This window comes from Pelophylax lessonae (assembly GCF_965119305.1).
Source record: "Pelophylax lessonae genome assembly, chromosome: 10".
Lineage (NCBI taxonomy): Eukaryota > Metazoa > Chordata > Amphibia > Anura > Ranidae > Pelophylax > Pelophylax lessonae.
Genome location: NC_138777.1, coordinates 201,742,366 through 201,767,498, shown reverse-complemented (window position 1 = coordinate 201,767,498; position 25,133 = coordinate 201,742,366). Strand labels below are relative to the sequence as shown.

The following is a 25,133-nucleotide window of genomic DNA, read 5'->3' as shown; positions in this document are numbered from 1 at the left end:
CTGAGAAAAGCGGAGTCCGTTTGACGGACACAGTGTGTGAAAGAGCCCTAAAAGTGAAGCTGGTGGGATCTTTAAAATAGTCAACTGCTAAAACATGCAAGGCAACGGACAGAACAGGTATGTTGAAAGTTTGGAAAAGCCATTATGGACCCCAGGAAGCTCTGACCACAGCAACCAATCAGCTTTTCTCTAGCAACTTATTAGACCAGATTAAAAAACCAAAAAGCTCCCGAGTTCCTCACCTGATGAGACGCTGAACACTTTAATGACGTTGATGGAACCAGCAACAATATGGGAACCAGAAGGATGCCAAGCGAGGCACAGAATACGCTCTGTGGAAAGAAATAAGAGACGTTAGTTCACAAGTCCATCTAAATCCAGCTCCTTCATGACAAGATCATCCATCCGTCAATTACCTTTCTGTCGATCCAAGGTCTTCTCAAACACAATGTGCTCTGGTGTAATGGTGAAAAGCTTCACGGAGCCGTCCTCACAGCCCACCTGAAACAAGAGGAACAGATCACTGATGGCTCTCAGAGGATCGAAGGAACAACTTGGAATATTGATTCAAAAACCATGAAACTATCTGGTCTGGGCTTTAAACTTTAACAAGGAGATATGCAAAGACCACAAAGGAACTCTGTGTGCTGCTGTTGTACCTCGCCCATTATCTCTCAGCATGTGAAAACACAAGACTTTCGGAGTCCAGAACTAAACTCTTTGGCCCCTTTCACACAGGTCGACCATTCAGATCCACCTGTCCGTTTTTTTTGGCGGATCTGAACGGTCCCCCCATGTATCTCTATGGGGGATCGGATGTCAGCGGAGACATGTCCGTTGACATCCGATCTGTCAAATCTGGACGGATTTTCCATCCGCCCAGCGGATCGGATGAGAAGGGACCGACGGTCCATTCCCATCCGATTTCCCCCATAGAGATGCATGGGGAACTGACAGCTGTGTCTCCGCACAGCGTGGAGACACAGCTGTCATCCTCCTGCTCAGCGGGGGATCAGCGGCTCGATCCCCCGCTGAGAAAAACGGAATCCGTCCGACGGACGGATAGTGTGAAAAGGGCCTTAAGGTATAATACTCAGAATTTGTTAGTTTTGTTGTCATACAGAAGAGAATCATCAAGAAGATCAGAAAAACAATATGATCTAAAATTAGGGATGCGCCGATACCGAGAATGTTCTCAAATACTTGTGAAAATGCTTCGATACCCGAAACCAATACTTTGCAGTGCGATTTGCGCCCATACTAAATGGGTTTAAAAATCATACTGCAAAGAATCGCATGAGATTTGAAACGAAAAGTGGTGCAATTCTTGTCCTTACCGCATGCAGTTTCCCTTACCACTCCTATGTGAACCCAGGCTGAAGTCATTATGACAAGCCTGGATTCACACAGGAGCGGTGGTGGAAACCACATGCGATTCGGACATGAATTGCAACGCATTCCTGTTCAAATCGCATGCGGTTCTTTGCAATGTGATTTAAGCCCATTCTATTTCACGTATTAGTACTCGACAATATAAAAAAAAAAGAAAAAAAAAAAAAAAGGGGTATTGGTGCTACCCTAATCTAAGAACTTTAACCACTCTAATACTGGACATTTTCACCCCCCTTCCTGCCCGGGCCAATTTTCAGCTTTCAGCACTGTCACAATTTAAAAAGACAATTGCGTGGTCATGAAACACTGTACCCAAATAAAATTTTAATTTTTTTTTTTTTTTTTTTACACAAATAGAGCTTTATTTTGGTGGTATTTAATAGTAATCAACCGATATCGGTTTTTCGTTGCCGATACCGATATTAAAAAAAAAAAAAAAAAACACAGGGAACTTCTGCGCTACAAAAAAAAAAAAAAAAATTTAGCGTGTAAGCAGCTTTTACAGACCTATAGAAAAAAGTCCAGAACAAATGTATAAAAAAACATGTAGCGCTTACAATAACGTGTCAAAGTGAAATTTAAAGAGGTTGTAAACTCATTAAAAACATTTTTTTTTTTCCAACCTGAAAGAGAAAACACATACATCGCATACTAGCTCATTATGAAATACTTCCCATAGAACGAGCCCCCGCCATGCCGCCCGCTTACCTGTATGACGGGCGACATGTTCAGTCGCCCGTCTTCCGGGATCGCGGCATCCGGCCATCTGATTGGCCGGACCCGCGATTACGTCACTCCCGCGCATGCGAAAGCGGACGGTCACGGCACGGGGCTCTGAAAGAACGGCACCAGCGGCCGTTCCTTCAGAGCGCATGCGCCAGTGATGTCACTGGCTGCATGTAAGGTAAATATCTCCTAAACGGTACATGTTTAGGAGATATTTACAGTACCTATTGGATAAGTCTTATCATAGTGTTACCTATAGGTACAAGTGTCAGAGGAAGATTTACTTACTCTTTAAATCAATGAAACCAGGATTCTAAATAAGTACCAAGTCCCAAAAAAAGTTCATATATGAAAAGATATAGAAAAAAGCTTGTGCATAAAGGAGAACCACAAGTCCCAGCATGCAGACGAGTCTCAGTCCCTCCATGACAGACAAGAGGGAGCCACCAGTGGGATAACCTGAGGCTGTTGGCTATCCAAATGAACGGAAAAGCCAAAAAGCACTTGTAAACAGTTGTAGACCACCGGTTAAGGATCATCCGACTCGGCTGCTCAGGTCAACTCACAGGAGGGCATATAGGGCACATAGGGTCCATATACATGAGGAAGTAACAATAGCACAGCATAATATTGTTTAAAAAAGATGCATTTATTTAAATGGTAGTGCACTTACATGTAACATGAGAAAGTCAGGCATAAAAACAGTCTCCCCAGATAACAATAGGGAAGCAATATTACGCTATGAGCTCCTGTGAGTTGACCTGAGCAGCTGAGTCAGATGATCTTTATCCGGTGGTCTACAACTGTTTACAAGCGCTTTTAGGCTTTTCCATTCATTTGGATAGCCAACAGCCTCTGGTAAACGGCCATTCCCCTTTATTTTGTTATCCCACTGGTGGCTTCCTCTCGTCTGTTGTGGAGGGACTGAGACTCATCTGCATGCTGGGACTTGTGGTTCTCCTTTATGCACAAGTTTTTTCTACATTTTTTCACATATGAACTTTTTTTGGGACTTGGTACTTATTTAGAATCCTGGTTTCACTGATTTAAGTTTCACTTTGACACGTTATTGTAAGCGCTACACATTTTTTTATACATTTGTTCTGATAACGATATTTTGGCCAATGCATATCGGTATCGGCCGATATTTTAGCACATTTAAATTTTTTTTTCTTATCACTTGACAGGTACTCTTGTGGAGGGATCTGGGGGTCTAAAAGACCCCAAAATCCTCCTCTGCACTTAAAAGCATTCAAAATGCCAAGTTTGGCTATTTTGAATGCGGTCATGTTTTTGAATTTGGCGCCGAGTACCTGGAAGTGATGTCATGACATTACTTCCGGGTTTTTACATGGAGACCCGATCAGAGCCTAATGCAGCTTTGATCGGGTCTTTGGCGGACGTGCAGGCTGGATGCCTGGGTCTCCCGGCGGGACGGGAGACCCGAGGCGAGCTGCGGAAGGCGGCGGGGACATCCCCTCCCCCTCCTTGTAATGACAGCCAAGCAGCTTCTCAGCGGCATCGGTTGTCATTACAAGACAGCCGACAGTCGGGTATGGACGCCGGTATCGGGGTGATGCCTCTAGCTGCAGACATCACTCCGGTACGGCACTTTCCCAAAATATCGGCAAGATCGGTCACCTTGGTGGCCGATTCCGATATATCGGGAAAGTGTAGATCGGCCCTCGATATATCGGCTTTGCTGATAATCGGTTGATTGCTAGTATTTAATCACCACTGGGTTTTTTATTTTTTGCTAAACAAATTAAAAAAAAAAATAAGTTTTTCTTAGTTTTGTTTAAAATTTTGCAAATAAGTAATACGTCTCCTTCACCAATGTGTGCTGGTGAGGCAGCACTGATGGGGCTGCACTGATTATCAGGACACTGATGATCAGCACCTTGATTACCAGCGTAAATGTCCCAACACGCTTGCCAGGTACCGCCTCTCCTTTCTTCAGGCTGTGACAAGATTATGAGGAAAGGAATGCTGATAACCAGCAAGTTTGTTTACATTTGATCAGCTGTGATTGGACGCAGCCGATCACATGATAAAGGGCCGCTGTGATTCGCACTTTACCCTGATCTGTGATCAGCTGTGCCAGGAGGACACAGCTGATCACAGAACGGGCCGGATGCGCACCCCTGCAGGCGTGGTTCTGGGAGGACGTTGCCAGATGCCCTCCCAGAACTGGACGACCGCGTTGTAGCCATATTTCGGCTATAGTGCGGTCAAGAAGTGATTAATGGGATATGGGCTGAGTCATTCACCCACTGCCTGCACTCTTCCTGAACCTTTATACCACCCATAAACCTGACAAAATGGTGGCAAATTCAACCACTTTAAAACACTGAAATTGCTAAAAGACTCTTCCTATAGGAGACTGTCACTATCCACTGAATGAGAAAGGTGACAGCGTTAAAATTTACTGTTTTTCCTTTTAAAATATCTTCACAACTCAAGGAGTGCTGCAGTGCATCGCAGCTTCTACTGGAATACAAAGCGCCTGCAGAGGATTATGGGTTTGTACTAAGAGAGTCAGGGCCTGGAACTTACGGCAAGCTGAGATCCACAAGGACTTGGTATGATGTTCCATATGGGGCCTCCAAATGCATTCACAGAATATTTGACGCACAGTCTCTCCAAGTCGTATTCGATGATCTCTCCATTCAGACCTGCAGAGAAGAGTCGGTCACCAGACACCCAACATATAGTCTCTGTGGATCTCTTCTCATCACCAGGAATGATCTATAAAGCAACGAATGAAAAATGTGACAAACATCAAGATCACAATAGCACTTAATTAAAGAAGAATGACAGCCTCTATACTGTATCGGTGAAGGTTTCCTTTTCGAATTGTGTTTTTTTTTAAAGATGTGTCTGGGAGCTTTCATTAAAATGGTCCTAAAGCCTCAACATTTTTTTTACAATAATGTATTCCTTGCATTAAGGTACAAAATGTTTAGGCATCAACATCCCCACTCTTTTACTAACCTGAGCCCTCATTTGATCCAGCGTTGTGCACGTCTGCTGCTCTTCTCTCCCGTCACTTCTGGCTCTTGCTGGGGCACCAGGAGCCATTGACTCCTCGTGTGGTCAATCAAAACCAGTGATGGGGGGGGGGGGGGGGGGGGGCACTCATGCATGCTCACTCCCGAGCCCCGCTGCTTCGTCCATAGACAAAGACAGTGGAAATTGACAGTGGGGCAAATTCCACTGTCTGTAGTCGAAGCAACGGGGCTCGGGGGTGAGCATGCATGAGTGCCCCCATATGGGAACACTGGACAGAGGTGGGGCAAGGAGCTGCAGCAAGGGACACAAGAAGAGGAGGTTTGTGGCCGCTCTGTGCAATTCAATTGTACAGAGCAGGTAAGTATAGACATTTGTTAAAAAAAAAAAGAAGACCTTTACAATTGCTTTAAATAAGACTCATACAGTTACTAACAGCACCATCAAGTTGAACTAGAGCGTCAGCTCCTCTTTACCAACTCCAAGACATCACTAGAAACACTCCACTCTGCATTGGTGTTTTATTTAGAAATTGCAGAGAACACTTGTAGGTAGGATGACAGCGCCGTCACTTGTTGCGGGCCAAGTGGAAGGTATTCCTCTATGCACCCCTCTACTTACTAGAATAAATTGATGTGGAGCTTACATCAGAGTTCCAGTACCACACTTATTTTCCTGTTTCTATCCCATCAATGTAAGTGAGATGAATAGAATGCCTGTTTAAAGTTCAGCCCGTGCAAAAACCACGATTACCTCCACAGATACAGTGGAGAAATAAGTGTAGCTACCTTAGGACGGGAAATGTGTTATTCAAAAGGAGCACAAGGTGAAAGTAAAGTGGAAAAATAGCAACCAAATCCCATGTTTTTGAAACAATTGTGCACATGTATGCCAGTTCCTGGGTTGGAGGAGAGCAAAGAAGAACTGCTGTTCAAACGCACAAACATATGCAAAAAAAAAAAAAAAAGAAAAACACACAAAAACTCTTGTGTTAAGTTTTACCAGTGCTTCCATTGTCTAAGGAGGGAAAAACAAGCAACACAGCTCCACAAAAAATTAAAGTGTATCTAAGGGCAGAATATTTTTTTCCTTAATGCATTCTATGTAAAAAAACCTTCCCGGATGCAGCCCCCAGCCCCATCTAAGCCCAATCTCAATCCAGTGCTGTGTACATGAGCATCACTTCTTTCTCTCCCCTCACTGGCTCAGAAGCAGCAGCAGGAGGAGGAGCCATTGGTTCTTTCTGCTGTCAATCACAGCCAGTGAGAAGGGAGCAGGGGCGGGGCAGAGCAGCACTGTGTGTGTCAATGGACACAGAGTGTGGCTTGGGAGTGACCTATAACAAGTGGCTTCCTATGGGGGCACTCAGCAGTAGAGGGGAGCCAGAAGCGCCGGCAGGGGGCCCAAGAAGAAGAGGATTGGGGCTGCTCTGCGCAAAACCATTACACAGAAAAGGTAAGTAGAACATGTTTGTTATTTATTTTCCTTTTCAATCGATTTAGCCCCGGTTCACACTTGTGCGTGTGCGGGGTTCGCATGTAATGTTGGAGCGCACTGCTCCTTCATTACATGCGATCGGCTGTGCAGTGCGAGTTTAGCCATACAGTTTGTATGGCTAAATTCGCACCGCAGCCGCACCAAACACGCACAGGGACCCTTTTTGGCAGCCGCATCAGGATCGGATCGCACAGCGGTTCACACTTGTGCGATCCGATCCTGTGCGAACTGCACGATCGCACTGCGATATGCGATCAAACTGGGGGTGTCGTTAACATTACATTGATACCCCCAGCGTATCGCATATGGCAGTGTGAACTGCCGGGGGTGCGTGTGCGATGCGGGAACAGGCTGCGAATTCGCAGCCTTCCCGCATCGCATATATGTGAACTGAGGTTAAATGTACCTCTTTGAGAGTCACACGACTGTGACCAGTCTGTATTGTAAAGAATGGGATTGCTGAGCATTGTCACTTGTAGGCTTATGCCCCATACACACGTGCAGATTATCTGCAGACTTACCAAAACCATATAATATGAGGTCAAACCTAAACACTTTCAATTTGTATGCAATCCGGCAGGCCCTTGCACTACATAGAAAAGGTAAGTCTGCAGACAAAAGTCTGCAGATAATCTGCACGTGTGTACGGGGCATTAGGTGCAAAAAAAGCTCAGGTATGAAGAGAAGCTAATATTACATTTTTGGTTTTGGATTTAAATCCACTTTAACCATTTCCTGAGGGCCGTATGCATATAGTTAGTGTGGTTTAACCACTTAAGCCCCGGAAGATTTTACCCCCTTCCTGACCAGGGGGTTTTTTGCGATTTTTTACTGCGTGACTTTAACGGACAATTGCGCGGTCGTGCAACGCTGTACCTAAACAAATTTGACGTCCTTTTTTTCCCACAAACAGGGCTTTCTTTTGGTGGTATTTGATCACCTGTGCGATTTTTACTTTTTGCGCTATAAACAAAAATAGCGTCAATTTTGCAAAAATAACAATATTTTTCACATATTTTTATATGAAATTCCCCCCAAAAAATGTAAAAAATCAAAATTTTTTAACATTTTTGGCCAATTTGTTTTATGCTACACATGTTTGGTAAAAAAAATTGCAAAAAGCGTATTTTGATTGGTTTGCGCAAAAGTTATCGCGTTTACTAACAAAGGGAAAGATTTCTGTCATTTTTGGTGTTTTTTTTTTAACGCGTAATGGCGGCGATCTGCGATTTTCTTTGCGGTACTGCGACATTGCGGCGGACAGATCGGACCCTTGACTGACATTTTTGGGGTTACCAGTGACATTACTGCAGTAATCAGTGCTATATATATGCACTGTTACTGCAAAATGACACTGGCAGGGAAGGGGTTAACTTTATTGGGGAAGGAGGGGTTGTGTGTGTCCCTAGGGGCGTGATTCTAACTGTGATCGGCTGTGGCTACTGGTGTAGGAACAATGATCAACGGTCCTACATAGTAGAACCGTGTGATCAGTGTTTCTACACCGGGGAGAATGACAGGCGGCTTGTTTACATCAGGTCACACGCACTGACTTCCCTGTGAACGAGCCGCGGCGGGCGCCCCTTCACCGCTATTGGCTCACAAGGAAGTGACAGGCAAGCGACGTAGATCTACGTCACTTTGCCTGGCCGGGGCTGACCGCCGCAGTAAATAGTCGTGCGGCGGTTGGCAACCGGTTAAAAAAATTAAAAAAAAAAAGGACACAAGTCCATCTAGTTCAACTAATAAAAAAGGGAGGAAAAAGAAAAATCTACAAGCTTATATACACAATCCTTTACCTACAGTTGATCCAGAAGGCGGCAAAAAAACCCCAGCAAAAGCATGATCAAATTTATTTCAGCACTGACAAGGCGTGAGATTGCTTTCTAATTACTGATAGATTTCAGCTGGTGTCTTGGCTTTCCATGCCTTTTTGCACCTCCCTTTCTTCATGTGTTCAATACAGCAAGGAGTTAAATATATAATTAGTAAATCCATACCTTTTCCTGGTAGTAGTTGGCAGGAAAGTTGTACACTTCCACAGACCCGTCATTGCGAGCCACAGCGAGGCGGCCTGTCTGTTCCGAGTATGAAATGCATCGCACACCGGATGGAACATAGTCAAAGAAGCGCACATGGTGAACCGTGAACTCCCCCATTCCTGAAAAACAAATATTAAGGATTAATGTTCTGTGCTTACTCGGCTCTCTGTAGAAGGTGTAGGGGGAATGCAGCATGTGGGTTGTTGTACAGAGCAACTAATCAGAAGGTTCACTTTCAGACAGACATTTTCTTGATAGGGCACCTCCTCAGCACCCCCATCACCCTCCTCTGCACCCCCACATCCCCCCTCCCCCTCCTCAGCACCCCGTCACCCTCCTCTGAACCCCCCCATCCCCCTCCTCAGCACCCCCGTCACCCTCCTCTGAACCCCCCCATCCCCCTCCCCCTCCTCAGCACCCCTGTCACCCTCCTCTGAACCCCCCCATCCCCCTCCTCAGCACCCCCGTCACCCTCCTCTGAACCCCCCCCTCCCCCTCCTCAGCACCCCCATCACCCTCCTCAGCACCCCCACATCCCCCGTCACCCTCCTCTGCACCCCCCCTCTCCTCAGCACCCCCACATCCCCCCTCCCAAGCACCCCCCCCCCCTCCTCAGCACCCCCTTCACCCTCCTCAGCACCCCGTCACCATCCTCTGCACCCCCCCCCCGCCTCCTCAGCATCCCGTCACCCTGCCTTCAGAAAAACCTGGTACTTCTGAGTATGGAGGAGCATGTGACCTTCTCCCCCTTTCCCAGGATGCAGTGCCCCAGCCTGAACACGGTCACAGAGGGGAAGGCAGAAGATCAGGAAGGAACCCTGTGTAAGCTCCTACACTGGGATTAGACTCTGCGCTCCCATAGGTGACCATGGTGGTAAGAAGTACACTGCTCAAAAAAAGTAAAGGAAATCTTAGAAAACACATCAGATCTCAAAGGGGAAAAATCTCATGTTTGATCTCTATACTGGTATGGACTGGGTAATGTGTTAGGCACGCCTGACACCAATGCAGGCTGATCTCAGTACTGGACATGTCTGACACCAATGCAGGCTGATCTCAGTGCTGGACATGTCTGACACCAATGCAGGCTGATCTCAGTGCTGGACATGTCTGACACCAATGCAGGCTGATCTCAGCGCTGGACATGTCTGACACCAATGCAGGCTGATCTCAGCACTTGACATGTCTGACACCAATGCAGGCTGATCTCAGCGCTGGACACCTCTGACACCAATGCAGGCTGATCTCAGTGCTGGACACATCTGACACCAATGCAGGCTGATCTCAGTGCTGGACAAGTCTGACACCAATGCAGGCTGATCTCAGTGCTGGACAAGTCTGACACCAATGCAGGCTGATCTCAGTGCTGGACACCTCTGACACCAATGCAGGCTGATCTCAGCGCTGGACACATCTGACACCAATGCAGGCTGATCTCAGTGCTGGACAAGTCTGACACCAATGCAGGCTGATCTCAGCGCTGGACAAGTCTGACACCAATGCAGGCTGATCTCAGCGCTGGACAAGTCTGACACCAATGCAGGCTGATCTCAGCGCTGGACAAGTCTGACACCAATGCAGGCTGATCTCAGTGCTGGACAAGTCTGACACCAATGCAGGCTGATCTCAGTGCTGGACAAATCTGACACCAATGCAGGCTGATCTCAGTGCTGGACAAGTCTGACACCAATGCAGGCTGATCTCAGTGCTGGACAAGTCTGACACCAATGCAGGCTGATCTCAGTGCTGGACATGTCTGACACCAATGCAGGCTGATCTCAGCGCTGGACACCTCTGACACCAATGCAGGCTGATCTCAGCGCTGGACACATCTGACACCAATGCAGGCTGATCTCAGGGCTGGACAAGTCTGACACCAATGCAGGCTGATCTCAGTGCTGGACAAGTCTGACACCAATGCAGGCTGATCTCAGTGCTGGACAAGTCTGACACCAATGCAGGCTGATCTCAGTGCTGGACATGTCTGACACCAATGCAGGCTGATCTCAGCGCTGGACACCTCTGACACCAATGCAGGCTGATCTCAGCGCTGGACACATCTGACACCAATGCAGGCTGATCTCAGGGCTGGACAAGTCTGACACCAATGCAGGCTGATCTCAGCGCTGGACAAGTCTGACACCAATGCAGGCTGATCTCAGCGCTGGACAAGTCTGACACCAATGCAGGCTGATCTCAGCGCTGGACAAGTCTGACACCAATGCAGGCTGATCTCAGTGCTGGACAAGTCTGACACCAATGCAGGCTGATCTCAGTGCTGGACAAATCTGACACCAATGCAGGCTGATCTCAGTGCTGGACAAGTCTGACACCAATGCAGGCTGATCTCAGTGCTGGACACCTCTGACACCAATGCAGGCTGATCTCAGTGCTGGACACCTCTGACACCAATGCAGGCTGATCTCAGTGCTGGACATGTCTGACACCAATGCAGGCTGATCTCAGCGCTGGACAAGTCTGACACCAATGCAGGCTGATCTCAGTGCTGGACAAGTCTGACACCAATGCAGGCTGATCTCAGTGCTGGACACCTCTGACACCAATGCAGGCTGATCTCAGTGCTGGACACCTCTGACACCAATGCAGGCTGATCTCAGTGCTGGACATGTCTGACACCAATGCAGGCTGATCTCAGCGCTGGACAAGTCTGACACCAATGCAGGCTGATCTCAGTGCTGGACAAATCTGACACCAATGCAGGCTGATCTCAGTGCTGGACAAGTCTGACACCAATGCAGGCTGATCTCAGCGCTGGACAAGTCTGACACCAATGCAGGCTGATCTCAGTGCTGGACAAATCTGACACCAATGCAGGCTGATCTCAGTGCTGGACAAGTCTGACACCAATGCAGGCTGATCTCAGTGCTGGACAAGTCTGACACCAATGCAGGCTGATCTCAGTGCTGGACACCTCTGACACCAATGCAGGCTGATCTCAGTGCTGGACACCTCTGACACCAATGCAGGCTGATCTCAGTGCTGGACATGTCTGACACCAATGCAGGCTGATCTCAGCGCTGGACAAGTCTGACACCAATGCAGGCTGATCTCAGTGCTGGACAAATCTGACACCAATGCAGGCTGATCTCAGTGCTGGACAAGTCTGACACCAATGCAGGCTGATCTCAGTGCTGGACAAGTCTGACACCAATGCAGGCTGATCTCAGTGCTGGACAAGTCTGACACCAATGCAGGCTGATCTCAGCGCTGGACAAGTCTGACACCAATGCAGGCTGATCTCAGTGCTGGACAAATCTGACACCAATGCAGGCTGATCTCAGTGCTGGACAAGTCTGACACCAATGCAGGCTGATCTCAGTGCTGGACAAGTCTGACACCAATGCAGGCTGATCTCAGTGCTGGACACCTCTGACACCAATGCAGGCTGATCTCAGTGCTGGACATGTCTGACACCAATGCAGGCTGATCTCAGCGCTGGACAAGTCTGACACCAATGCAGGCTGATCTCAGTGCTGGACAAATCTGACACCAATGCAGGCTGATCTCAGTGCTGGACAAGTCTGACACCAATGCAGGCTGATCTCAGTGCTGGACAAGTCTGACACCAATGCAGGCTGATCTCAGTGCTGGACAAGTCTGACACCAATGCAGGCTGATCTCAGCGCTGGACAAGTCTGACACCAATGCAGGCTGATCTCAGTGCTGGACAAATCTGACACCAATGCAGGCTGATCTCAGTGCTGGACAAGTCTGACACCAATGCAGGCTGATCTCAGTGCTGGACAAGTCTGACACCAATGCAGGCTGATCTCAGTGCTGGACACCTCTGACACCAATGCAGGCTGATCTCAGTGCTGGACATGTCTGACACCAATGCAGGCTGATCTCAGTGCTGGACAAGTCTGACACCAATGCAGGCTGATCTCAAGGCTGGACAAGTCTGACACCAATGCAGGCTGATCTCAGCACTGGACAAGTCTGACACCAATGCAGGCTGATCTCAGTGCTGGACACGTCTGACACCAGTCGGTGATCGGTAACACACAGTCCAGCCCCCGGTTCCCCCTCTCTCGTACATTCACTGACCGGTGCTGCTCTCACGTTGCTCCTCTCTTCACGTGGAGGTTCCCTGAACCCGGAAGCGGAAACACGTCATGGGAAGCCGCGCCCCCAGAGGCGGAGAGGCGGCAGATTCGGATCACACCGGAAGTGGCGGGATGGTGCAGATTGTGGTGTCCAGGTGAGGAGAGCCAGGCATGGACATAGTACGGGATAGTCCGATGAGGGGTCTGGGATTGGGCGGGGCTTGGTGTGGGATCTCTTCAGGTGATCTGGTCTCTTCCCATAGAACACTGATAGATGAATTGGAGTGTGACCGGAGGGGGGCGCTGTGTGTGGGGACAATGATGGACCCCAGTGAGGTGCAGTGCTGGGACTATACATGGAGGAGATTCCAGGAAAGGTCCTATCTCTGTCTGTACTGAAATCCAGCCATCAGACTGTGGAGATTTAAAGATACAGACACAATCTCCAAAGTAAAATCCCACCGTATTGTAAGATATGGTAGAGGGGGGAGGGGTGACACATCTGTGTAATAATTATTGTGTAGGTTACAATCTGCTGTGTATTGTGTCAAGTAATGTTTCCGTCTACAATTTCCAACACAAAAAAACTTGTCTGATAGCATGACTGCAGTCTGTCTGTATAGAAAGTCTGATGTCTGTCCTTGTCCTCCAGAGACGGAGAGCCGGGGGAATGGATGCTGATGGAGCTCCAGGGGGAGATCGAGTCCCGGAAACAAGATGGACTGACCGGGAAACTGATGGGAGATCTTCACTTCACCAAGGAGGTGAGAGACCTGACCTCCGACCTCTGTGTCCCCCCAACCTCTGCACCCCATCCTCCGACCTCCTCACCCCATCCTCCGACCTCCTCACCCCATCCTCCAACCTCTGCGCCCCTCCAACCTCTGCGCCCCGACCTCCTCTGCGCCCCTCCAACCTCTGCGCCCCGACCTCAGCGGCCCCCCCAACCTCTGCGCCCGACCTCAGCGCCCCCCCAACCTCTGCGCCCCGACCTCAGCGCCCCTCCAACCTCTGCGCCCCGACCTCAGCGCCCCCCCAACCTCTGCGCCCCATCCTCCGACCTCCTCACCCCAACCTCTCCCCCCCCCCCGACCTCAGCGCCCCATCCTCCGACCTCCTCACCCCAACCTCTGCGCCCCGACCTCAGCGCCCCCCCCAACCTCTGCACCCCATCCTCCGACCTCCTCACCCCAACCTCTGCGCCCCGACGTCAGCGCCCCTCCAACCTCTGCGCCCCGACGTCTGCGCCCCGACGTCAGCGCCCCTCCAACCTCTGCGCCCCGACCTCCTCTGCGCCCCGACGTCAGCGCCCCTCCAACCTCTGCGCCCCGACCTCCTCTGCGCCCCTCCAACCTCTGCGCCCCGACGTCAGCGCCCCTCCAACCTCTGCGCCCCGACCTCAGCGGCCCTCCCAACCTCTGCGCCCCGACCTCAGTGCCCCTCTAACCTCTGCGCCCCGACCTCAGCGCCCCTCGAACCTCTGCGCCCCGACCTCAGCGCCCCCCCCAACCTCTGCGCCCCATCCTCCGACCTCCTCACCCCAACCTCTGCGCCCCGACCTCAGCGCCCCATCCTCCGACCTCCTCACCCCAACCTCTGCGCCCCGACCTCAGCGCCCCCCCCAACTTCTGCGCCCCATCCTCCGACCTCCGCGCCCCGACCTCCTCTGCGCCCCTCCAACCTCTGCGCGCCGACCTCAGCGCCCCCCCAACCTCTGCGCCCCGACCTCAGCGCCCCTCCAACCTCTGCGCCCCTCCAACCTCTGCGCCCCGACCTCAGCGCCCCCCCAACCTCTGCGCCCCATCCTCCGACCTCCTCACCCCAACCTCTGCGCCACGACCTCAGCGCCCCATCCTCCGACCTCCTCACCCCAACCTCTGCGCCACGACCTCAGCGCCCCCCCAACCTCTGCACCCCATCCTCCGACCTCCTCACCCCAACCTCAGCACCCCTCCAACCTCTGCGCCCCGACCTCCTCTGCGCCCCGACGTCAGCGCCCCTCCAACCTCTGCGCCCCGACCTCAGCGCCCCTCCAACCTCTGCGCCCCGACCTCCTCTGCGCCCCGACGTCAGCGCCCCTCCAACCTCTGCGCCCCGACCTCCTCTGCGCCCCTCCAACCTCTGCGCCCCGACCTCAGTGCCCCTCCAACCTCTGCGCCCCGACCTCAGCGCCCCTCCAACCTCTGCGCCCCGACCTCAGCGCCCCCCCAACCTCCGACCTCCTCACCCCAACCTCTGCGCCCCGACCTCAGCACCCCAACCTCTGCGCCCCGACCTCAGCGCCCCCCCAACCTCTGCACCCCATCCTCCGACCTCCTCACCCCAACCTCTGCGCCCCTCCAACCTCTGCGCCCCGACCTCAGCGCCCCTCCAACCTCTGCGCGCCGACCTCAGCGCCCCGACCTCTGCGCCCCGACCTCAGCGCCCCCCCAACCTCTGCGCCCCATCCTCCGACCTCCTCACCCCAACCTCTGCGCCCCGACCTTAGCGCCCCATCCTCCGACCTCCTCACCCCAACCTCTGCGCCCGACCTCAGCGCCCCCCCAACCTCTGCGCCCCATCCTCCGACCTCCTCACCCCAACCTCTGCGCCCCGACCTCAGCGCCCCTCCAACCTCTGCGCCCCGACCTCAGCGCCCCTCCAACCTCTGCGCCCCGACCTCAGCGCCCCTCCAACCTCTGCACGCTGACCTCAGCGCCCCTCCAACCTCTGCGCCCCGACCTCCTCTGCGCCCCTCCAACCTCTGCGCCCCGACGTCAGCGCCCCTCCAACCTCTGCGCCCCGACCTCAGCGGCCCTCCCAACCTCGGCCCTCCCAACCTCTGCGCCCCGACCTCAGCGGCCCTCCAACCTCTGCGCCCCGACCTCAGCGGCCCTCCAACCTCTGCGCCCCGACCTCAGCGCCCCCCCCAACCTCTGCGCCCCGACCTCAGCGCCCCCCCCAACCTCTGCGCCCCGACCTCAGCGCCCCCCCCAACCTCTGCGCCCCATCCTCCGACCTCCTCACCCCAACCTCTGCGCCCCGACCTCAGCGCCCCCCCAACCTCTGCGCCCCATCCTCCGACCTCCTCACCCCAACCTCTGCGCCCCGACCTCAGCGCCCCCCCAACCTCTGCGTCCCATCCTCCGACCTCCTCACCCCGACCTCTGCGCCCCTCCAACCTCTGCGCCCCAACCTCAGCGCCCCTCCAACCTCTGCGCCCCTCCAACCTCTGCACGCTGACCTCAGCGCCCCTCCAACCTCCTCTCCCTGACCTCCTCTCCCCGACCTCCGCACCCCTCCAACCTCCTCTCCCCGACCTCCCGCCCCTCACACCTTTTCCCCCCCGACCTCCTCTCCCCAACCTCAGCACCCCTCCAACCTCCTCTCTCTGACCTCAGCGCCCCTCCAACCTCCTCTTCCCTACCTCCTGCTTCTCCAACCTCTGCGCCCCAACCTCCCGCTCCTCCAACCTCTGCGCCCCGACCTCAGCGGCCCTCCAACCTCTGCGCCCTTCCAACCTCCTCTCCCTGACCTCAGCGCCCCGACCTCCGCACCCCTCCAACCTCCTCTCCCTGACTTCAGCGCTCCTTCAACCTCCTGCCCCTCCAACTTCTGCGCCCCGACCTCCTCTCCCCAACCTCTGCGCCCCTCCAACCTCCTCTCCCCAACCTCTGCGCCCCTCCAACCTCCTCTCTCTGACCTCAGCGCCCCTCCAACCTCTGCGCCCCAGCCTCCCGCTGCCCCAACCTCCCACTCCTCCAACCTCTGCGCCCCAACCTCCCGCTCCTCCAACCTCTGCGCCCCTCCAACCTCCTCTCCCTGACTTCAGCGCTCCTTCAACCTCCTGCCCCTCCAACTTCTGCGCCCCGACCTCCTCTCCCCAACCTCTGCGCCCCAACCTCCCCTCCCCAACCTCTGCGCCCCAACCTCCCCTCCCCAACCTCTGCGCCCCTCCAACCTCCTCTCCCCAACCTCTGCGCCTCTCCAACCTCCTCTCTCTGACCTCAGCGCCCCTCCAACCTCCTCTCCCCAACCTCCCGCTCCTCCAACCTCTGCGCCCCAGCCTCCCGCTGCCCCAACCTCCCGCTCCTCCAACCTCTGCGCCCCAACCTCCCGCTCCTCCAACCTCTGCGCCCCGATCTCAGCGCCCCTCCAACCTCCTCTCCCTGACTTCAGCGCTCCTTCAACCTCCTCTCCCCGACCTCCCGCCCCTCCAACTTCTGCGCCCGACCTCCTCTGCGCCCCAACCTCCTCTCCCCCACCTCTGCGCCCCTCCAACCTCCGCTCTCTGACCTCAGTGCCCCTCCAACCTCCTCTCCCCGACCTCCCGCTCCTCCAACCTCTGCGCCCCAGCCTCCCGCTGCCCCAACCTCCCGCCCCTCCAGCCTCTGCGCCCCAACCTCCTCTCCCCAACCTCAGCGCCCCTCCAACCTCCACTCCCCGACCTCCCGCTCCTCCAACCTCTGCGCCCCAACCTCCCGCCCCTCCAACCTCTGCGCCCCAACCTCCTCTCCCCAACCTCTGCGCCCCCACCTCAGCGCCCCTTCAACCTCCTCTCCCCAACCTCCCACTTCTCCAACCTCTGCGCCCCAACCTCAGCGCCCCTCCAACCTCCTCTCTCTGACCTCAGCGCCCCTCCAACCTCTGCGCCCCAACCTCAGCGCCCCTCCAACCTCCTCTCCCCGACTTCAGCGCCCCTCCAACCTCCTCTCCCCGACTTCAGCGCCCCTCCAACCTCCTCTTCCTGACCTCAGCGCCCCTCCAAACTCTGCACCCCGACCTCCTCTCCCCAACCTCTACATCCCCCTGACCTCTGCAACCCCCTCCCTGACCTTCTCTCCCCGACCTCTGCACACCCCTGACTTCCTCGCCCCGTCCTCTGCACCCCCTCCCTCAGGACCCTGACCTCCTCTGCACACCCCCGACCTCTGCGGCCCTGTCATCAGGATTCCTGACCTCCTCACCCCCGTCTTCTGCACCCTAACCTCTGCACGACCTCCTCGACCCAACCTCCTCGCCATGTCCTCCGCACCCTGCATACTTCAAGGGTTTTTCAGGAGTGCAGTTTGTTCTGCAGATCGCTGGTGCCATGCAGGTCATTTGCAGATCTGTCAGTGTATCTGTGTGCCAGTACATCCCTTATGAGCAGATACAATCAGACAGGCAGAATCAATGGAGCGCTGTAGTAGATCATTAAGAATTACAAGCTTACAGCCGCAAAGGATATCGGGGCTTGTAGTTCATTCACACACACACAGCTGTGTTTAGGAATGATGTGGGCGGAGCCACACAGATTTTTAAAAGTGACAGCTAGTTTAGGAAACTTCTCCCCATGCTGCTGTCAGAGGGGGGGGGGGGGGGTCGGGTCGCAGAGTGGCTGCAGCATTGGGAACATGTTCCACCCTAAAAACAGGTGGAACATGTCATGTGTTGCCGAAAGTGAACTTATCCTAAATTATAACTATATGTCCTGCTTTTAAAAACTGCCAACAGACAAGCTGTTTATTGCAGAAGAGACATGCACTCCGTTCTTCCCACAGCCTGACTGAAAAACGACTAAAGGGAGAGATCTGCTCCATGCTGCCTGTGATCTGGGATGCACTGCATGTATCTCAGCATCACTGGAGTGAGCGATCTCCCTCTTTAAAGACCACAGAATGAGAAAATATCTGTTCTTTTTAAAGGAAGGCTACCTGCTGGTATTCTGTCTTCAATACTTTTCATGGACACTGACCCAGGACTGTTATGCAGAGCAGCCATGCTAAGATCTAATAAGAAAATACCCCAAAAAAAAAAAACGCAAAACCTAGTCCTGCAATGGATAGACTTTACTGGCAATAGCATGAGATCAACTAAATTTTTTCTATAAAAGTATCAAATATTTTATTTATACATATATTTTAAAACAGGATGTTTGCAGGACATCCAGAAATACAGAAAAAAAAAACATGAAAATCATACATCTAACATGTGAATGCAAAATGTGGCCCTTATACAACCCCTCCCTCAGTACACCCTGTGTTACAATTCCCAAAGGAGGTGCCTGTATATTGGGCCGCCTCCGCTGGTCAACGCATTTCCCTTTAAAGCGGAGTTTCGGCCTCAAAATCGATTTTGGGCCATCCGCTTGCTGAGTGTTACCTGAAAAAGAAATGGATGCTCCCAGTTTTTTATTTTTTTTTTTTCACTTACCTTGTTATAGAAGAAAATATACTCCCCTTCCTTCCACTTCCTCTCTATGTGGCCCACGCCGTCTCTTCCGGCTTGCGATGACTCCTGGGAGCTGAACGTCATCGCTCCCAGGAGTCAATGCGCCTGTACCGGCCCCGCTCATCACTTCCAGTGTAGGCACGGCATTCCCTGCTAAACAGCCCATGGGCATGCCCAGAACCTGTGCAGGGATGCCGCACCTGCACCGGAAGTGATGAGCGGGGCCAGTGCAGGGCATTCTGGGACACCGACCTCACGGAAGAGGACGCGCTGGCTTCAGCTGCCCACACCTGAGATGGCAGCGCTGGAGAAGAAATTTTCAAGGTAAGTATTTCTTCTAAAATGTAAGTGCGACCCGGGACAGTTCAGTGGCTATCCATTGTGGAATGTACTAGCCCTGACTGTCCCAGGGGTATTTTTAGCTAAAATTCACCCCCAAGGCCGGAACTCTGCTTTAATGCGTAGCTTGCTCAAGATCAATGTTGGAGGAAATCATATTCTGCTAAACACAAATTACATTTATACATCAGTGCAGTTGCATGGTTAATTTAGAGTGAGATACATATTCAATGTAAGATATACCAACTAGTTGACATCCCCCAAGGGAAACTTACAGCAAGAACAGCTGGGACTGTAACAGGTCACAAATAGGGCGTCTTTTGGGCGGACACAGGGACGGCAAATTATCTCACCTACAGAAGCGGCAATGCCCAAAGTGCTTTAGAATTCTGACATCTCCATAAAAAAATGTAAAGAGAGAAAATAAGGGAAATATTTATAAGATAATGCTCCAAGAGAACGTAAGAAGTATATAGATATTGCTTCTCTCATAATATAGTGTTTATATATATATATATATATATATATATATATATATATATATATATATATATATATATATATATATATATATATATATATATATATATAAAATGTGTGCGTGTATATATATATATATATATATATATATATATATATATATATATATATCCTTGTATGTTGTGGTGGTTAAGGTGCTCATCTAATATTTTTTAAACTATCGAAGCTCCTCGCTGATACCACTGCTTGTGGAAGAAAAGTCCACATCCTTACCGCTCTGACGGTATAGAACCCTTTACGCAATTTAAGGTTAAACCACTTCTCTTCTACTTTTAGCGAATGGCCGCGAGTCCTTTTATATTCCCTTTCACTGAATAGTTTGTTCCCTATGCTAGGGTCACCAGTACGGTATTTGAACATTGATATTATATCCCATCTCAAGCGTCTCTTTTCCAGAGAGAATAAGTTCTATGCTTGCAGTCTTCATAGGTTGAACTGGATGGACTGATGTCTTTTTTTTGTTTTTTTTTTCAATCTCACTAAGTATGTCAAAATACGCCAAATGGGGCTCCGGTACATTACCTATTGATGCTGTCTCAGAGTCAGGCATCTGTCCACCTGTGGAAAGGGACAGACTGCTACTAAGTGAGTCCCTAAAAAAACCCACAGTATCGTGCATCCAATCGGCAAGTACCTGGATGTGACGTCACGTCGCCGTGTGCATTCCACCCGCTGCGCATGCACAAAATGGCGCCCAGCGTGGCAGGAGCCTCACTTCCTTCTCAATGGATGGAAGTCCCCACCCAGCCCCATGACCGATCTAAACATGGGGGGGGGCAGTAAAAAGAGGGAGGAATAAACCACCTGAAGCCGAACAACAGCCACAATCCAGACAGCATTCTGGGAGTGGCCATGTGAGACGCATATGTCCGCCCAAAAGACGGCGACCAATCACAAATCCACCAATTTGCTGAAACTTAAATCCCATCCTTGGGTGGTTTCGCATGTCAACTGCATCAACAACACATATAAACATATTTCATCATATTTGTTATCAACATTAATACCACCAAATAAATCCTGAACAGGGGATGTACGAATAGAACAGCAATTATAAGCGTTATATTTCCCTTCTTTCGTCTCTTTTACATTTTTTTATGGAGATGTCAGAATTCTAAGTTGCCTTTGGGCAATGCCGCTTCTTTAGCTGAGATAATTTGCCATCCCTGTGTCCCCTGAAGAAGTCACGTGACGTAACGCGTAGGGCATAAGCGAAGGTTAACAGTAAAGACGTGGATATCGTTAAGAGCAGAACGCTCGTGAGCAGTCACAGGATGCTTTTAACTTAAACTGTGAGTGTTTGCTGCATTTGTTGAATACATTTTTTATATATACTGCACTATGAGAGTGTCCTTTTGTGTACCTTTTTCCTGCAACATATGGTGGGAAGTAATTTGAGCTGCCCCTGAGAGCACCAGCCATTGATAGGGCTGATATAACATTGGAAATAAAAGGGCAGAGGACACCTAGTGGTGAGGAAGGTATATGGGTACTTCAAGGATGATTTGATACCGCCTTGAGGAAGCTACACATTAAAGGGAAACGCGTTGCCCAGCGGAGGCGACCCAATATACAGGCACCCTCTTTGGGTATTGTAACCCAGGGTGTACTAAGTGAGGGAGGTGGTGTATAAGGGCCACATTTTGCATTTACATGTTATATATATTATATATATATATATAATATGACTTTAATATATGACTTTAATGTTTTTTCTGATTGTCCTGCAAACATCCTGTTTTAAAATATATGTATAAATAAAATATTTGCTACTTTTATATAAAAAACTGATCTGATGAACTGGTCTCATGCTATTGCCAGTAAAGTCCATCCATTGCAGGACTAGGCTCTGTGTTTTTTTTTCTGTGTATTTTCTATGTTTCAGGATGTGGCAAGGGTACGTCACCCCTTGTGATGTACTAAGAAAAGCTCATCAGCAAACTCTATGGGCATACATACACTGTATATAAAATAGACTGTTACCCAACACAACTTGTCAGATCTGAGATTCAAGGTAAACCTGTCAACCATGCTAAAGTAGAACTATAGACAAAACTTTTTTTTTCATTTTGTATAGAGTAAGGGAGGTTTTTAACCCCTGTCAGATTTTTTTTTTTTTTTTTTGCCATCTGCGCAACATTGTGGACATTTCCCTTTACTTCCTGTTCAATAACATTGTGGACATTTCCCTTTACTTCCTGTTCAATAACATTGTGGACATTTCCCTTTACTTCCTGTTCAATAACAATGTGGACATTTCCCTTTACTTCCTGTTCAATAACTAAAATGGAAGTGAGAGGAAATCCCTGCAAATGAAAGGAATTCCTTGGGGACCCCCAGGTCACCAGAACTAGTGTTCCAATTGGAAGATCCCCCCCCCCCCCATTACATTTCTGGAGACAACCCAAATTTTGGGATTTTTTTTTTACTTTCACTTTCAATAATATTGGTAAACAGGACAGATCGAGAGAGTGAATCTACTTAATGGAGGCACAGACAGCAAAAAAAACTGCCAAGCATATTAATCCCTTTTCACTCTATCCAAAACTAAAAAAAAAAAAATGTTTTGCCTCTAGTTATACTTTAAGCATTTAAAGTAGCTCATTTGGCTGTACTGCTCCTGTGGATCACATCTTCTGCACTGTGACCCGTTTTCAGCAGACAGCGGAAGGCCGCTGACGTCACACTGGCGGACAAGGCTCAGGTAAGATTGCAACAATAAAGTCGGGATTCGCCCACAGGCCTGGACCAGCACTAGGCTCAGCCTGTCAGCAAGCTGCTGAGAGCCTGAGCCAGCTGCTCCTGCCCCCTCCACGGCCAAGGGCTCCAATGAGCACGGGGTGGGGGCAGAGCAGGGAGCTGACTGTCACCCGCTGTCTGCTCAGGGAGCTCTGACAAACTGAGCGATAGGTGTTGTTTGATCGCTCGTTTCTCAGTGTTGGAGGCGCTGAAGGACAGATGCCACATCGGACCGATACTCCATCCACCCAGGTAAGTACGATTCTCAAAAAAAAAAAATCATCTCTTTTCAAGCCCTACAACAAGGTGCCTGCTATTATTTCTTTTCTTTTTTTTTGCCAGAAAACCTGCCTAAAATAGCAGCTGTAATTTGATTGGCTGCTAGAGGCAGTTCCTCCATTTTTTTTTTTTTTTTCTGGCAGATAGGCAGCTGAGACAAACGAGTAACTAAGGCTGGCCGGCCATACATTATACAATTTTCCTTTTAGATTTACCAAAACCATATAATATAAGGTCAAACCCAAACACTTTTTGTTTGCAATCAGGCAGGCCCTTGTACTACATAGTTGAAGGTAAATATAAAGGGAATTGAATAAGAAAATTGTATTATGTATGGCCAGTCTAAGACAGAGCAGCAACCAGAAGAGAACAGAGGGGATCTGCAATTAGCACTATCAAGGGATAGTTTACATTTGTTTTTAGAGACAGCTTGAATATAAGAAAGCAAAACTGCAGTTATCAGTGAATAAAGTGAATTCCCTTATCCGTACTAGACTGAGGGGGGGAAAAAAGGAGCATGAATATGTGCTGACTTATGAAGCATTGGTAGTTGTTCTTCAATAGAATAATTGCACATTACAGAGAGAAGTTGATTTACACATAAGTAGAAAAAAGAATCAAATGATGGTTCAATTGTAATACGCAGAAAAGCCACTAGGTGTCACCCAGAAACTACTCATCACAGCTCCACTGTCTGTATCACTCTGAGATACTCACTCTGGTCTTATGGGAAAAAGAAAAATACATTTGTATGTGAAATTGGAGTTAAAGGGAGGGATGGGTGACGCTGCCTGAGAAGCTGAGGTGCATCAAAACAAAATAGTAATGCATTTGGGCCTATAATATGTAATAAACTAATATAAAGTGCTAATGTTTTTAGGCTCTAAACGTGTAAAATATATAAACGAAGTGCAAAAAACCAATGAACAATACGTCTCATGAATATGACAACCTCTCCAGGGCTTCTCCAGACCCTTTCATGTCTGTCACATGTGCTCAGGGTGAATCTGCTCTCATCTGTGAAAAGCACAGGGGCCCAGTGGAGGACCTGCCAATTCTGGTATTCAATGGCAAATGCCAATCAAGCGCCACGGTGCCGGGCAGTGAGCACAGGGCCCCCCTAGAGGATATAGGGCCCTCAGGCCACCCTCATGAAGTCTTTCTGATTGTTTGGTCAGAGACATTCACACCATTGGCCTACCGAAGGTCATTTTGTAGGGCTGTGGCAGTGCTCATCCTGTCCAGCTTTCTAGAGTAACTGCCTGTCTCCTGGAATCTCCTCCATGCTCTTGAGACTGTGCTGGGAGACACAGCAAACCTTCTGGCAATGGCATTTATTAATGTGCCATCCTGGAGGAGTTGGACTGCCCGTGCAACCTCTATAGGGGGTATCACCTCATGCTACCAGTAGTAACACTGAGCCTAGCAAAATGCAAAACTAGTGAAAAAACAGTCAGAAAAGATGAGTAGGGAAAAGAAAGGTCAGTGGCCTCCACCTGTAGAACCATTCCTGTTTTGGAGGTTTTCTCATTGTTGCCCATCTAGTGCACCTGTTATTAATTTCATTAACACCAAAGCAGCTGAAACTGAATAATAACCCCCTCTGCTACTTAACTGACCAGATCAATATCCCAGGAGTTTAATTGACCTGATGCTATACTCTGATTAAAAAGTGTTCCTTTAATTTTTTTGACCAGTGTATATATTTTTTAACTGTCATTTTCAGTTTCTGCCAAGTGCATCCTGAATTTTCGTCACCAAAAATCTCCATTCGGTGCACCTCTAGTCTGTTGTTATTGGTTGATTTAAATCACTGAATGGGTTGCATATCTTGGGGATTAATTGCGGTTTGTTTACTTTGTCACCAGGGCGTTCCCCTTCTCATTATTGGACATCACATTCTCTATGGGAAGATCGCACGTTTAGAGAAGCCCTTTGCTGTTCTAGTGAAGAGTACCAACGTCTCCCAGGAGGAAACTGAACACGCTGCTGTGGAGACCAAATACACCGTGACCGCACTTATTAAGAAAAAGATTATTTTTAAGACGAGGCCAAAGCCTATCATCACCAATGTTCCCAAGAAGGTGTGAGAAAATGGTCCATACAGAATCACATATCCCGAATCTGCAACTTATCTGCGGAGTCCCATTGTGTTCCACTTCATGATTTCCTGAAACCTTCAACCTATGTTCATATGGTTACTCTGTATGAAATAATATCTGGTGACTGTCTGCTCATCCAGTGTACTTTTAGCCGACTGTACAGCCTGGTAAAATTAGGTCATCAATGGTTTGGTACAACATTATCTGGG

The 25,133-nt window shown here is 50.1% G+C and overlaps 2 protein-coding genes across 2 annotated transcripts in view; one reads left to right on the top strand and one right to left on the bottom strand.

Moving 5' to 3' along the window:
* Window positions 1-8,783, bottom strand: part of UTP4 (UTP4 small subunit processome component) — a gene marked incomplete at its 5' end in the record, with an annotated part of 69,834 nt that extends 61,051 nt beyond the window's left edge. Inside the window, 4 exons of the mRNA XM_082269744.1 lie at window positions 243-332; window positions 417-501; window positions 4,675-4,866; window positions 8,625-8,783. Of these exons, the coding sequence (XP_082125870.1) occupies window positions 243-332; window positions 417-501; window positions 4,675-4,866; window positions 8,625-8,783 (526 nt within the window). The remainder of the gene's footprint in view (window positions 1-242; window positions 333-416; window positions 502-4,674; window positions 4,867-8,624) is intronic.
* Window positions 8,784-12,830: 4,047 nt separating this feature from the next.
* Window positions 12,831-24,929, top strand: CHTF8 (chromosome transmission fidelity factor 8). Its single transcript, XM_082270575.1, has 3 exons — window positions 12,831-12,888; window positions 13,386-13,497; window positions 24,691-24,929. The coding sequence occupies exons 1-3, from the start codon at window positions 12,866-12,868 to the stop codon at window positions 24,910-24,912; spliced, it is 357 nt and encodes a 118-aa protein (XP_082126701.1). The 5' UTR covers window positions 12,831-12,865; the 3' UTR covers window positions 24,913-24,929.
* The last annotated feature ends 204 nt before the right edge of the window (window positions 24,930-25,133 follow it).

What these genes read in the sequence shown, in the direction of transcription:
- CHTF8 (XM_082270575.1), top strand. Translation starts at nt 12,866, where the DNA reads ATGGTGCAGATTGTGGTGTCCAG. An exon ending in GTGCAGATTGTGGTGTCCAG is followed by an intron (nt 12,889 to 13,385) that starts GTGAGGAGAGCC and finishes CTTGTCCTCCAG; the next exon opens with AGACGGAGAGCCGGGGGAAT. An exon ending in ATCTTCACTTCACCAAGGAG is followed by an intron (nt 13,498 to 24,690) that starts GTGAGAGACCTG and finishes CTTTGTCACCAG; the next exon opens with GGCGTTCCCCTTCTCATTAT.